General features: G+C 37.8%; 1 protein-coding gene across 1 annotated transcript in view; it reads right to left on the bottom strand.

The window, feature by feature from the left end:
- Window positions 1-15,398, bottom strand: part of ADAM32 (ADAM metallopeptidase domain 32) — a 203,511-nt gene that overhangs the window by 147,221 nt on the left and 40,892 nt on the right. Inside the window, exon 7 of the mRNA XM_082374769.1 lies at window positions 3,029-3,097. Coding sequence (XP_082230895.1) covers window positions 3,029-3,097 — 69 coding nt within the window. The remainder of the gene's footprint in view (window positions 1-3,028; window positions 3,098-15,398) is intronic.

Here is a 15,398-nt window from a genome sequence, read left to right as displayed (position 1 = left end):
TCCTGAAATCACAGATGGAGAATAGATGAGTGATTACCAGAGGTCAAGAAGTAAGGAAGTGGGGAGAGATGTGTGTGACTCCAAAGGGATAACACAGAGAGTCTTGTGATGGTACTGTTCAGTGTATTGGTCATGGTGGTGGTAGTTATGAACGGCTACATATGTGATACTTCCACATAAAACCACACACACATACACACACAAATGAGTGTGTATATAACTGCTGAAATCTGAATAAGCTCTGAAGAATGTGTCAATGTTAAATTCCTTATCTATAAAAAAACTCTCTAAGGTACATTATCCCTTGGATATTACACAGGACCCTCAAGTTCAACATACCCAAAACTACGCTCATTATCCTCCCTCAAAAATATGCTCCCACTTAGATTTCCACTTCTTTAGTGAATGCTCTTATCATTTATGACCTCCCACATTTATTATACTATATGTTCCGTGACAGCAAAACTTTTTCTGTTTTGTTCACTGCTCCATCCTCAATAAATAGAACAGTAACTGGCATCTAGGTGATGCTTAATATATTTATTAAATGAATGAATAAATCAAATCAATTTACAAGTTCTTCTAATTCACTCTCATTAGTAACTTTTAAAATTGTCCTTTCCTGTCTATTCCTAACACTATTAATTTGTAAAACTTCACCTTGATTACTGGAATAGTCTCTTAAACGCTTTATCTTACTCCAATTTTTACACCACCATTCCTGTCCCTACGCTATTGCAGAAATGATTCTAAATGTAAATATGAACACATCATTATCCTGCTTAAAATCTTTCATTGACTCTCTATTACCGTTAGGATAAAATCCAAATATCATGTCAATTCTTCAATTCATCTCTTTCCCTTTCCCTTCTTCAACCCTGTGTATTAATCATACTAAACTTCTTGCAATTACCTGAAAAGAACAATCTCTCATATTTATGCACCCTTGCAAAGAAAGGTTTCGCACTGAGTCTTCCCTGGCCCCATCCTCCCCCCATTGCCCAAACCAACCAAACCAGAACACAGCCTCCAACCATCTCCTTTACCAGGTTCTCACACTCCAATTCCCCTGCCCTAATCATCCAAGGGAAAGGTAGCAAAAAATGTGAAACAACCTCTATTCTCCAGAACCCACTGCAATTTTTCAAGTTAGCCAATGCTAAACCTGTTTACCTTGTTTCGCTATTCCTTCCCACAGAAATCACAATAAAGGCTCCTGCCATGTTTTCCTATTGCTCCCTCTGTCTCCTGACCTACTCTGGTGCTTCTCCATGTGGCATGATGTGGTATGCCCTTTCCTCCTGGCAACTGCGAATAACAAACTAACCTTCCAATAGTAATCATCTCCTGATCTGTTGGCATCAGCATACCTGAATAATAATAAAACCTACATTTTAAAACACCTACTTACATGCTCTTACAATACCTCAGGTTACAGCTGTGTGTCTCCATGTCTTTCTCCATTAATGCACTGTGTTTTTATAGTACCATAAACTTCCCTCAATCTGGCAGTGAATTCACTAGGCTACAACTGTGGATTTAAAATTTGTGAAGTGATTGAAGACATCACTATTCTTCTTTATATGCCCAATATCTAGTAACACAGATGTCATACTGGCTCAATGTTTGTTTTATTAAAGAATACATAAACATAAATATTTGTAAGAACATAAAAAAGAGATGTTTAATGAGCATTATATGGCTGACAAACCTGGCAATTTAGACAAGAAGCTTTTAAAACAACTCTCAAAATTTGTAACATAATCCTGAAACAAAATAATTTTCATAAACCAAAATATTCCCTGGAAATTTAGTCATCTTTACTAGAAATATCTCAACTTTCTCTTAAATGTTCCCTTGCCTTTTCCCTAATACTCTAATAAGTCAAATATTTTAATATCCTTCTCCAAACCTCTCCTGTCTCTGACCCTCAACTCTGGCTTCCTGACAAGCTCTACAATCCTATGAATAGAAATGGAAATTCACATTCTCTGTAGTATTCCATAGATGTGACAATCAAATACTTATCTTCAAAACAAAACCTGGAAAGTATATTTTATCCCTGTTTTCTGAAATCTTTGAAATACAGGAGAAATAAAACCACACCCGATTGAGTACAAACTGAGTTATCACCTCAAGGGTCTGAAGTTCAGAGATCCTCAAATTGTTTATGAGAATAAGGAAATCTAGAGGTGCCTTTAGACTAGACTCAATCAGACTTGAGTCAACAGACTCAAACAGTTGAACCATTAAAAACCACTAAAGGGCTTCCCTGGTGGCGCAGTGGTTGAGAATCTGCCTGCCGATGCAGGGGACACGGGTTCGAGCCCTGGTCTGGGAGGATCCCGCGTGCCGCGGAGCAACTGGGCCCGTGAGCCACAGCTACTGAGCCTGCGTGTCTGGAGCCTGTGCTCCGCAACAAGAGAGGCCGCGATAGTGAGAGGCCCGCGCACCGCGATGAAGAGTGGCCCCCGCTTGCCACAACTGGAGAGAGCCCTCGCACAGAAACGAAGACCCAACACAGCCATAAATAAATAAAATAAAAATTAAAAAAAAAAACCACTAAAAAAAAATCTTGACATTTTAATGTAAGCAGTTCTCATAAATAGTTATACTATCATCGTTGCTGTGCCAATAAATATCTTACAGGGCAAAAGATTCTCTAGACTACATGCTGCTCTTCAAGTACCCTAAAATAAGAATTAAAGCTTAAAGAATTTCACTTAAAAAAATCACCATTAAAAATTTTTGTGGATTGAGAGGGGCCCTAAAGATGTGAAGTACCAGCAAAAAAAAAAAAAAAAAAAAACCATTTTGTTATGCAGGTTATGTAAAGATTTCAAATAAAACATTTCTGATAGAACTAATATAATTTTGAATATTTGATTCTTCAAATAGAAGATGTCTCCACTGTTCTCTGGGAGCGACATGGAAGTAAGAAGACTGGAATCTTTAAGTTCCTTTCTAGTTAGGGATAATCATACATTCATATCAAAATTCAAAAGCAAAGAAGAAGCAAAATACATACCAAAACTTTGTCCACCACGACATGCATTTCTACATAAAGAGGAATTAAATCTGAAACAGCTGATTCTGGCTAGAAAAAAAGAATAGCAGCATTTAAAAACTTAAAAACTTTCACAAATTGTTTATTCTGAACTTTTAAAATATTTTTCCACCTTTACTGAGTCATAGTTGAAATATATATATATATACTTAAGCTATAAGACTTGATGTTTTGATATACATATACAATGTGAAATAACTGCCACAATCAAGCTAATTAACATATCCACTCTCACATAGTTACTATCTTCTTTTTTCTTGTGTATGTGTGTGTGTGTGTGTGTGTGTGTGTGTAGTGAGAACACATAAAATCAACCCTCTTTGAAAATTTAAAGTTTACAATATTGCTAACTACAGTTACACTGATGTTTATTAAATCTCCAGAACTTATTCATCTTGCATAGCTCAAACTTTATATGCTTTGACCAACATTTCCCCATTTCTCTTTGTCTGCAGCCCCTGGCAAACACCACTGTACTTTCTGTGTCTATGAGTTGGACTACTGTAGATTCCAGTAGTGAGATGTTGCAGTATTTGTCTTTCTCTGTCTGGCTTATTTTACTAACAACATCCTCAAGGTTCATCCATACTGCCACAAATGGCAGGATTTTCTTCTTTTTAAGGCTGAATAATATACCATTATATATACATATAACAATTTACTTATCCGTTCATCCATCAATAGATACTTAGATTGTTTCCATATTTTTGCTATTGCAAATAATGCTTCAATGAACACAGAGGTGCATATATGTTTCAAGTTAGTGTATTTGTTTTCTACTAGGAAGATTTATGATTTCAGGTCTTACATTCAAGTCTTTAATTAATTTTGAGTTAAATTTTGTGTATGGTGTAAAATAGTGATCCATTTATTCTTCTGCATGTCGCTGTCCAGTTTTCCTAATACCATTTATTGAAAAGTCTGTCCTTTCCCCACAGTATATTCTTGGTTCCTTTATCATAAATTAATTGACCATATACGTTTAGGTTTATTTCTGTGTTCTCTATTCTGTTCCACTGATCTATGTGTCTCTTTTCATGCCAATATAATACTATTTTAATTAATAAAGCTTTGTAATATAGTTTGAAATCAGAGAGTCTGAAGCCTCCAGCTTTGTTTTCTTTCTCAAGATTGTTCTGGCTATTTGATGTTTGTGTTTCCATACAAATTTAAGGATTATCTTCCTATTTCTTTGAAAAATAGCATGGGAATTTTGATGGGGATTGCAATGAATATGTAGACTGCTTAGGGTAGTACAGAAATTTTAACAATCCTGATTCTCCCAATCCGTGAGCATGGAATAGCTTTCCATTTATTTGGGTCTTCTTCAATTTCTTTCATCAATATCTTGTAATTTTCAATATATAGTTCTTTTACCTCCTTGGTTAAATTTATTCCTTGGTATTATATCCTTTTTGATGCATTATAAATCGCATTGTTTATTTCTATTTCTGACAGTTTTTTATTGGTGTATATAAACACAACAGATTTCCATACATTAGTTTTGTATCCTGAAAATTTACTGAATTTGTTTATTAGTTCTAACAGTTTTTTATGGAGTAGTTAGGGTGTTCTATATATAACATCATGTCATCTGCAAATAGTGACAGTTTTACTTCTTCCTTTCCAATTTGAATGCATGCCATTTCATTTTCTTACCCAATTACTGTGGTGAGAACTTCCAATTCTATGTTGAATAAGAGTGGCGAAAGTGGGCATCCTTGACATGTTCCTGATCTTAGAGGAAATGCTTTCAGCTTTTCACCATTGAGTATAATGTTAGCTGTGGGCATGTCATATATGGTCTTTATTATGTTGAAGTATGTTCCCTCTATATCCACTTTGTTGAGAGTTTTTATTATACATGGATGCTGAATTTTTTCAAACGCTTTTTCTGCATCTATTTAGATGATCATGATTTTTATCCTTCATTTTGTTAATGTGGGGTATCACATTAATTGATTTGCTGATGTTGAACCATTTTTTCATCCTTGCAATAAACCCCACTTCAGCATGGTGTATGATTCTTTCAATGTTTTCTTTTCTTTTAATGTTTTAATGTTGAATTTGATTTGCTATTATCTTTTTAAAGATCTTTACATCTATGTTCATCAGGGATACTGGCCAGTAATTTTCTTTTCTTTCTTTTTTTTTTTTGTGGTATCCTTGTCTGGGGTTTGGTATCAGGGTATGCTGGCATTGTAAAATGAATTTGGAAGTGTTCCCCCTTCATCTATTCTTTGGAAAAGGAGTTTGAGGATTGGTATTAATTATTCTTTAAATGTTTGGTACAATTCACCAGTGAATTGTATAAGTGTGGTCTTGGACTTTTGTTTGTTAGCATATTTTTGACTACTGATTAAACCCCCTTACCAATAATTGGTCTATTCAGATTATCTATTTCACCATAATTCAGTCTTGGTAGGTTAGGTGTTTCTAGAAATTTATCCATTTCTTCTGGGTTGCCTAATTTTTTAAAATTGAAGTATAGTTGATTGACAATGTTGTGTTACTTTTAGGTGTACAGCAAAGTGATTCATATATATATATATGTATATATATATATATATATTTAATATATATAACATATAATATATATGTATTCTTTTTCAGATTCTTTTCCCTTATAGGTTATTACAAAATATTGAGTATAGTTCCCTGTGCTATATAGTAGGTTCTTGTTGGTTATCTATTTTATATATTGTTGTGTATATATGTTAATCCCAAACTCCCAATTTTTCCCTCCCCAGGTTGCCTAATTTGTTGACATATAATTCTTCCCAGTAGTCTATATTTCTGTGGGATCAGTTGTAACATCTCTTTCATTTTTTATTTTATGATTTCTCTTTTTCTCTTGGTGAGTCTAGCTAAAGGTTTGTCAATTTTATCTTTTCAAAGAACCAGCTCTCAGCTTCACTGATCTTCTCTATTGTCCTTTTGGAATCTGTTTCATTTACTTCTGCCCTACATTTGTTATGTCCTCCCTTCTACTAATCCTGTGTTTCATTTGTTCTTTTTCTAGTTCCTTGAGGTATAAAGTTAGGTTATTAGTGACTTTTCTTGTTTCTTGAGGTAGGCCATTTATCGCTAAGAACTTCCCTTGTAGAACTGCTTTTGCTGCATCCCACAAATTTTTGGTATATGCTATTTCCATTTTCTTTTGTCTCAAGGTATTTTTTAAAATTTCTCCTTTGATTTTTCTTTGGCCCATTTGTTGTTCAGTAGCATACTGTTTAAACTCCACATAATTGTGAATTATCCAGATTTCTTCATGTAAATAATTTCCAGTTTCATACCATTGTGGTCAATAAAGATGCTTCATATGTCATCAATCCTCTTAAATTTATTAAGATTGTTTTGTGGCCTAACATGATCTCTCCTGGAAAATGTTCCATGTGAACTTCAGAAGAATGTGTATTCTGTTGCTTTTACATGGAGTATTCTGTATATATCTGTTAAGTCCATCATTCCAATGTGTCATTTAAGGCCGATGTTTCGTTATTGATTTTCTGTCTGGATGATCTATCCATTGATGTAAGTGGGATATTAAAATTCCCTACTATTATTATATTGCTGTCTATTTCTCCCTTTAGGTCAGTTAATATTTGCTTTATATATTTAGGTTATCCTATGTTGGGTACATAAATACTTACAAATGTTATATCTTCTTGTTAAATTGACCCCTATATCATTATGTAACACCCATTCTTGTCTCTTATTACAATCTTTTTTTTTTACACCTATTTTGTCTGATATAATTATAGCTACTCCAGCTTTCTTTTGGTTTCCATTAGCATGGAAATCTTTTTCCATCACTTCATTCTCAGTCTCTGTGTGTCCTTATATCAAAAGTCTCTTGTAGGTAGCATATAGATGGGTCTTGTTTTTTTAATCCATGTAGCCACTCTATGTCTTTTGATTGGAGAACTCAGTCAATTTACATTTAAAGTAATTACTGATAGGTAGAGAAATGAGAGAACTCAAATAAAATTTAAAAGTAATTATTGCCATTTTATTGTTTACTGGCTGTTTGTTTCTTCTTCTCTTGCTCTCTTCCTTTGTGGTTTGATGACTTTCTTTAGTAATATACTTATATTACTTTCTTTTTATTGTTTGTATATTTACTATAGGTTTTTGCTATTTGTAAGCCATGAAGCTTACAAATAACAACTTATATATAAGTCTATTGTAAGTTGATAACAACTTAAGTTTGTTGAAAAAGCTCAACATTTTTACTCCCTGCCACATTTTATGTTTTTTATATCATATTTTATCTTTTTATCTTGTGTATCCCTTAACTAATTATTGTAATCATAGTTATTACTATTTTTACTACTTTTGTCTTTTAACCTTCATAGTACCTTTGTAACTGATTAATCCACTCCCTTTGCTATATATTTACCTTTCTGGTGAGAGTTATTATTTCATGTTTTCTTGGAAAAATTTAATGTGAGTTCCAGTTCAAGATGGCAAAATATGAAGATCCTGAAATCAACTCCTCCCAAAGACCTACTGAGTCTACAGCTACATACAGAACAATTTCCTCTTTTAAAAAACCTAAAGTCTGGCTGAGTGGTAACTATACATCAGGCAAATGAGAAGAAAAGCACGGTGAATTGGGTAGGATGTACTAAGACACACTCTTACCGTAAATGCCACCCTCAGTGCTATGACCCACAACCTGGAGAAAATTCTAAACCTGGAGCTTCTGTCTGAGGAGTGAAGGGTTTGAACCTCACATTGGGCACCACAACTTTTAGGACCTGCACCTGAGAGACAAGCCCCAAAACAATGAACTTTGAAAACCAATGGGGCTTGAGTCCCCAGACTCACAAGATTGTGTCAGTCTGGGAACCCGGTCAAAAAGGGCCCAGGCACTTGGACTTATCTTCTGTAGGGCCCAGCTCAGAGGGAGCTAGTCATGCCCAGACTTAAAGTAAAGGAAATTCCCTTGCTTATATTAAGGTGCCAGCCTGAGAGGCAGGCATCTAATTAGCACACACATCCAGTGATGAAGACTTGCAGGTGCCATCTTCGTGCTTTCCCTTTTCCATGCTCCAGAGCACTGTATCTCCCAGAAGAGAGCTTTTACATGCATCTGGTGCACCGATCTTTGCAGCTGACTCCCTGGGGACATTACTTGACTGCCTGACTCTGGAAGCCAAAGGAGCTTGCATTCCTAATCCCATGGGACTGTAATAATCATAAAGGAACTCATACCCCTGTTAGGCACCCCAATTTTTGTGGCTGCTACCCAGGAATACCTCTACATCACCTGGCTCTGGCAGCCAGTGGGGCTTATACTTGTGGGTCCCATAGAACTGTAGCTAACAGAGAAAGATTTCTTAAACAACTACCAGGCCCCAGCACAGCAAGAGGCAAAAGATCCAAGACCTCACTCTTTCTGTTACAGAGGCCTATTAGCTAATCATCATGGCTGCAGCCTGAGAGGCAGACTTCTAATTAAACACACATCTATGGGCTAAGTGTCATGCTTTCCAGACACCTCAGAGGGTGAGTGCTATCTTCAAGAATTCCCTCTGCTACCCTCCAGAGATCCAGTTTTTCCTGCAAGGGAATTTTACATGCAATTGATGCCCTAGTTTTTAAAACTAGTGCCCCAGTTTTTGCAGCTACCACCTAGGGAATGCTCCTTGATTGCCTGGCTCTGGTGGCAAGGGGGCTTGCATTTCTGAGACCCACAGGACTGTAGCAATTGAAGAGATGGTTCTTGGCAAGCTGCCAGTTGCACAGCACTGTGGAGAAAACAGACTGAGGTATTCCACAGTCTTTCTGTGAGGGAGGTCACTTTGCTTGTTCTGGAGCTTCAACCTCAGTGGAAGGCTTCAGGTTTAGCACACATCCAGTGAACTACAGAGCTTCCCTCAAGGAATGTAGTCTATGGACACCATCTTGGTACACTCCCTCTGCCTTGCTTCAGCTCTCCAACAGCTCCCAGAAAAGAGCTTACACACTCATCTGGAGCCCCAGTTTTTGTGACTGCTATGGAGGGGACACTGCTGGATACTCTGGAGAGCAGGGCATACACTTGCAATCCCACAGGACTATATATATTTGCCTACTTTTAAAAGCTGCTGCCTGAGGATGTGGTTTCCAAACAGCCAGAATCTAAGTGGTAAGAACCTCCCCTTCAGGACACTGGCAGGTCTTGCCACATTCTCAACTACTGGGAGCTATTAAAAATATAATATGCTACTTGGATAAGCACAAAGCTTTGTCATCTTTGAGAGATGACAAAGAGCTGGGGGGAGGGTTTCACCTCCTACACAAGGACACTCCAAGACTAGGAGAGGTGGTTGTTCCATCTACCATATAAAAACCAACACAGAAAGTCAAGCAAAATGAAGAAACAGAGGAATATGTTCCAACTGGAAGAAAAAGATAAAACCTCATTAAAAAAACTTAATGAAATGGAGACATGTAATTTACCTGATGAAGAGTTTAAAGTATTGGTCAAAAAGATGCTCACTGAACTGGGGAAAAGAGTGAATGGACACAGTGAGGAGAAGGTCAACACAGAGAGAAAAAATATAAGAAAGTACCAAAGAGAAGTCAGAAAACTGAACAATATAATAACAACTGAAAAATACACTAGAGAGGTTCAATGTTGGAGTAGATGAAGCAGAAGAAAAAAAAATCAGTCAACTCAAAGACAATGTGGTGGAACTCACGCAATCAGAGAAACAAAAAGAAAAAAAAGAATTTAAAATAGGAAAGATAGCATAAGGGGTATGGAACAACAACAAACTAACAAACATTTGCATGTACAGAAGTCCCAGAAGGAGAAGAGAATGGGGCAGAAATTTTGTTTGAAAACACAATGGCTGAAAACTTCCCTAATGTGTACGGAAACAGACATTCAGCCCCAAGAAGCCCAGAATCTTTCAAATAAGAACGCAAAGAGACCCACACCAAAACACATTATAATTTAAATGTCAAAAGTTAATTAGGAGACCTTCAAGATGGTGGAAGAGTAAGACGTGGAGATCACCTTCCTCCCCACAAATACATCAGAAATACATGTACATGTGGAACAGCTCCTCCAGAACACCTCCTGAATGCTGGCAGATGACCTCAGACATCTCAAAAGGCAAGAAACTCCCCACGTACCTGGGTAGGGCAAAGGAAAAAAGAAAAAACAGAGACAAAAGAATAGGGACAGGAGCTGCACCACTGGGAGGGAGCTATGAAGGAGGAAAAGTTTCCACACACTAGGAAGCCCCTTCACTGGTGGACACGAGGGGTGGCAGGGGGGAAGCTTCGGAGCCACAGAGGAGAGCGCAGCAACAGGGGTGCAGAGGGCAAAGCGGAGAGATTCCCGCACAGAGGATCAGTGCCGACCAGCACTCACCAGCCCAGGAGGCTTCTCTTCTCACCCACTGGGGTGGGTGGGGGCTGGGAGCTGAGGCTCCAGCTTCAGAGTTCAGATCCCAGGGAGAGGACTGGGGTTGGCTGCGTGAACACAGCCTGAAGGGGGCTAGTGCGCCACAGCTAGATGGGAGGGAGTCCAAGAAAAAGTCTGGACCTGTCCAAGAGGCAAGAGACAACTGTTTTGGGGTGTGTGAGGAGAGAGGATTCAGAGCAACACCTAAACAAGTTCCAGAGATGGGCATGAGCCGCGGCTAGCAGTGCGGACACCAGAAACGGGAATGAAAGGCTAAGGCTGCTACGGCAGCCACCAAAAATCCTGTGTGCAAGCACAGGTCACTATCCACACCTCCCCTCCTGGGAGCCTGTGCAGCACGCCACTGCCAGGGTCCCGTGATCCAGGGACAACCTCCCTGGGAGAACACACAGCACACCTCAGGCTGGTGCAACGTCATGTTGGCCTCTGCTGCCGCAGGCTCGCCCTGCATTCTGTACCCCTCCCTCCCCCGCCGCCGAGTGAGCCAGAGCTTCCTAATCAGCTGCTACTTTAACCCCGTCCTATCTGAGCAAAGAACAGACACCCTCAGGTAACCTACACACAGAGGCTGGGCCAAATCCAAAGCTGAACCCCAGGAGCTGTGCGAACAAAGAAGAGAAAGGGAAATCTCTCCCAGCAGCCTCAGAAGCAGCGGATTAAAGCTCCACAATCAACCTGATGTACCCTGCAACTGTGGAATACCTAAATAGAAAACAAATCATCCCAAAATTGAGGCGGTGGACTTTGGGAGCAACTTATATATATTTTTTCCTTTCTCTCTTTTTGTGAGTGCGTATGTGTATGCTTCTTTGTGTGATTTTCTCTGTATAGCTTTGCTTTTACCATTTGTCCTAGGGTTCTGTCTGTCCATTTTTTTCTTTTCTTTTGTTTTTTTTAAGTATAGTTTTTAGTGCTTGTTATCCTTGGTGGATTTGTTTTTTGGCTTGCTTGTTCTCTTCTTTCTTTCTTTCTATTTTTCTTTTTTTATTACTTTTTAATTTTTTTATTTTTAAAAATTATTTTCTATTTTTTATTTTTAAAACTTTATTTTATTATTTCTTTCTTTCTTTCTTTCTTTTTTTCCTCCCTTTGCTTCTGAGCCATGTGACTGACAGGGTCTTGGTGCTCCGGCCAGGTGGCAGGCCTGTGCCTCTGAGGTGGGAGAGCCGAGTTCAGGACACTGGTCCACCAGAGACCTCCCGGCTCCATGTAATATCAAACAGCGAAAGCTCCCCCAGAGATCTCCATCTCAACACTAAAACCCAGCTCCACTCAATGACCAGCAAGCTACAGTGCTGGACTCCCTATGCCAAACAACTAGCAAGACAGGAACACAACCCCATCCATTAGCAGAGAGGCGGCCTAAAATCATAATAAGGTCACAGACACCCCAAAACACACCACCAGACACAGACCTGCCCACCAGAAAGACAAGATCCAGCCTCATCCATCAGAATACAGGCACTAGTCCCCTCCACCAGGAAGCATACACAACCCACTGAACCAACCTTAACCACTGGGGGCAGACACCAAAAACAACAGGAACTACAACCTGCAGTCTGAGAAAAGGAGACCCCAAACACAGTAAGTTAAGCAAAATGAGAAGGCAGAGAAACACACAGCAGATGAAGGAGCAAGGTAAAAACCCACCAGACCAAACAAATGAAGAGGAAATAGGCAGTATACCTGAAAAAGAATTCAGAGTAATGATAGGAAAGATGATCCAAAATCTTGAAAATAGAATGCAGAAAATACAAGAAACGTTTAAAAAGGACATGGAAGAACTAAAGAGCAAAAAAACAACGATGAACAACGCAATAAATGAAATTAAAAATTGTCTAGAAGGAATCAATAGCAGAGTAACTGAGGCAGAAGAACGGATAACTGACCTGGAAGATAAAATAGTGGAAATAATTACCACAGAGCAGAATAAAGAAAAAAGAATGAAAAGAATTGAGGACAGTCTCAGAGACCTCTCGGACAACATTAAACACACCAACATTCAAATTGTAGGGGTCCCAGAAGAAAAAGAGAAAAAGAAAGGGTCTGAGAAAATATTGAAGAGATTATAGTGGAAAACTTCCCTCACATGGGAAAGGAAATAGTCAATCAAGTCCAAGAAGCGCAGAGGGTCCCATACAGGATAAATCCAAAGAGAAACATGCCAAGACACATATTAATCACACTACCAAAAATTAAATACAAAGAAAAAATATTAAAAGCAGCAAGGGAAAAACAACAAATAACAAACAAGGGAATCCCCATAAGGTTAACAGCTGATCTTTCAGCAGAAACACTGCAAGCCAGAACAGAGTAGCAGGACATATTTAAAGTGATGAAAGGGAAAAACCTACAACCAAGATTACTCTACTCAGCAAGGATCTCATTCAGATTCGATGGACAAATTAAAACCTTTACAGACAAACAAAAGCTAAGAGAATTCAGCACCACCAAACCAGCTTCACAACAAATGCTAAAGGAACTTCTCTAGGCAGGAAACACAAGAGAAGGAAAAGACCTGCAATAACAAACCCAAAGCAATTAAGAAAATGGTAATAGAAACATACATATCGATAACTACCTTAAATGTAAATGGATTAAATGCTCCAACCAAAAGACACAGACTGGCTGAATGGATACAAAAACAAGACCTGTACATATGCTGTCTACAAGAGACCCACTTCAGACCTAGAGACACATACAGACAGAAAGTGAGGGGATGGAAAAAGATATTCCATGCAAATGGAAATCAAAAGGAAGCTGGAGTAGCAATTCTCATACCAGACAAAATAGACTTTAAAATAAAGACTATTACAAGAGACAAAGAAGGACACTACATAATGATCAAGGGATCAATCCAAGAAGAAGATATAACAATTGTAAATATTTATGCACCAAGCACAGGAGCACCTCAATACAAAAGGCAAATGCTAACAGCCATAAAAGGGGAAATCGACAGTAACACAATCATCATAGGGGACTTTAACACCCCACTTTCACCAATGGACAGATCATCCAAAATGAAAACAAATAAGGAAACACAAGCTTTAAATGATACATTAAACAAGATGGACTTAATTGATATTTATAGGACATTCTATCCAAAAACAACAGAATACACTTTCTTCTCAAGTGCTCATGGAACATTTTCCAGGATAGATCATACCTTGGGTCACAAATCAAGCCTTGGGAAATTTAAGAAAATTGAAATCGTATCAACTATCTTTTCCAACCACAACGCTATAAGACAAGATATCAATTACAGGGAAAAATCTGTAAAAAATACAAACAGATGGAGGCTAAACAATACACTACTAAATAACCAAGAGATCACTGAAGAAATCAAAGAGGAAATCAAAACATACCTAAAAACATGACAATGAAAACACGACGACCCAAAACCTATGGGATGCAGCAAAAGCAGTTCTAAGATAGAAGTTTACAGCAATACAATCCTACCTCAAGAAACAAGAAACATCTCAAATAAACAACTTAACCTTACACCTAAAGCAATTAGAGAAAGAAGAACCAATAAAACCCAAAGTTAGCAGAAAGAAAGAAATCATAAAGATCAGATCAGAAATAAATGAAAAAGAAATGAAGGAAACAATAGCAAAGATCAATAAAACTAAAAGCTGGTTCTTTGAGAAGATAAACAAAATTGATAAACCATTAGCCAGACTCATCAAGAAAAAAAGGGAAAGACTCAAATCAATAGAACTAGAAATGAAAAAGGAGAAGTAAAACTAACACTGCAGAAGTACAAAGGATCATGAGAGATTACTACAAGCAACTATATGCCAATAAAATGGACAACCTGGAAGAAACGGACAAATACCTAAAAAGCACAACCTTCCGAGACTGAACCAGGAAGAAATAGAAAATATAAACAGACCAATCATAAGCACTGAAATTGACACTGTGATTAAAAATCTTCCAACAAACAAAGCCCAGGACTAGATAGCTTCACAGGCGAATTCTGTGTTTGATAACATTTAGAGAAAAGCTAACACCTATCCTTCTCAAACTCTTCCAAAATAGAGCAGAGGGAGGAACACTCCCCAAACTCATTCTACGAGGCCACCATCACCCTGATACCAAACCCAGACAAAGAGGTCACAAAGAAAGAAAACTACAGGTCAATATCACTGAGGAACATAGACGCAAAAATCCTCAACAAACCACTAGCAAACAGGATCCAACAGAACATTAAAACGATCCTACACCATGATCAAGTGGGGTTTATCCCAGGAATGCAAGAATACTTCAATATACGCAAATCAATCAATGTGATAAACCATATTAACAAATTGAAGGAGAAAACCCATATGATCATCTCAATAGATGCAGAAAAAGCTTTCAATAAAATTCAACACCCATTTATGATAAAAACCCTCCAGAAAGTAGGCATACAGGGAACTTACCTCAACATAATAAAGGCCATATATGACAAACCCACAGCCAACATCGTTCTCAATGGTGAAAAACTGAAACCATTTCCTCTAAGATCAGGAACAAGACAAGGTTGCCCACTCTCACCACTATTATTCAACACAGTTTTGGAAGTTTTAGCCACAGCAGTCAGAGAAGAAAACGAAATAAAAGGAATCCAAATTGAAAAAGAAGAAGTAAATGTGTCACTGTTTGCAGATGACATGATACTATACATAGAGAATCCTAAAGATGCTACCAGAAAACTACTAGAGCTGATCAATGAATTTGGTAATGTAGCAGGATACAAAATTAATGCACAGAATTCTCTTGGATTCCTATACACTGGTGATGAAAAATCTGAAAGAGAAATTAAGAAAACATTGCCATTTAGCATTGCAACAAAAAGAATAAAATACCTAGGAATAAACCTACCTTAGAAAAAAAAAAAAAAAACCTACCTTAGGAGACAAA

This window comes from Balaenoptera borealis (genome assembly GCF_965194805.1).
Source record: "Balaenoptera borealis genome assembly, chromosome: 21".
NCBI lineage: Eukaryota > Metazoa > Chordata > Mammalia > Artiodactyla > Balaenopteridae > Balaenoptera > Balaenoptera borealis.
This window is presented reverse-complemented; position numbering and strand designations above follow the sequence as displayed.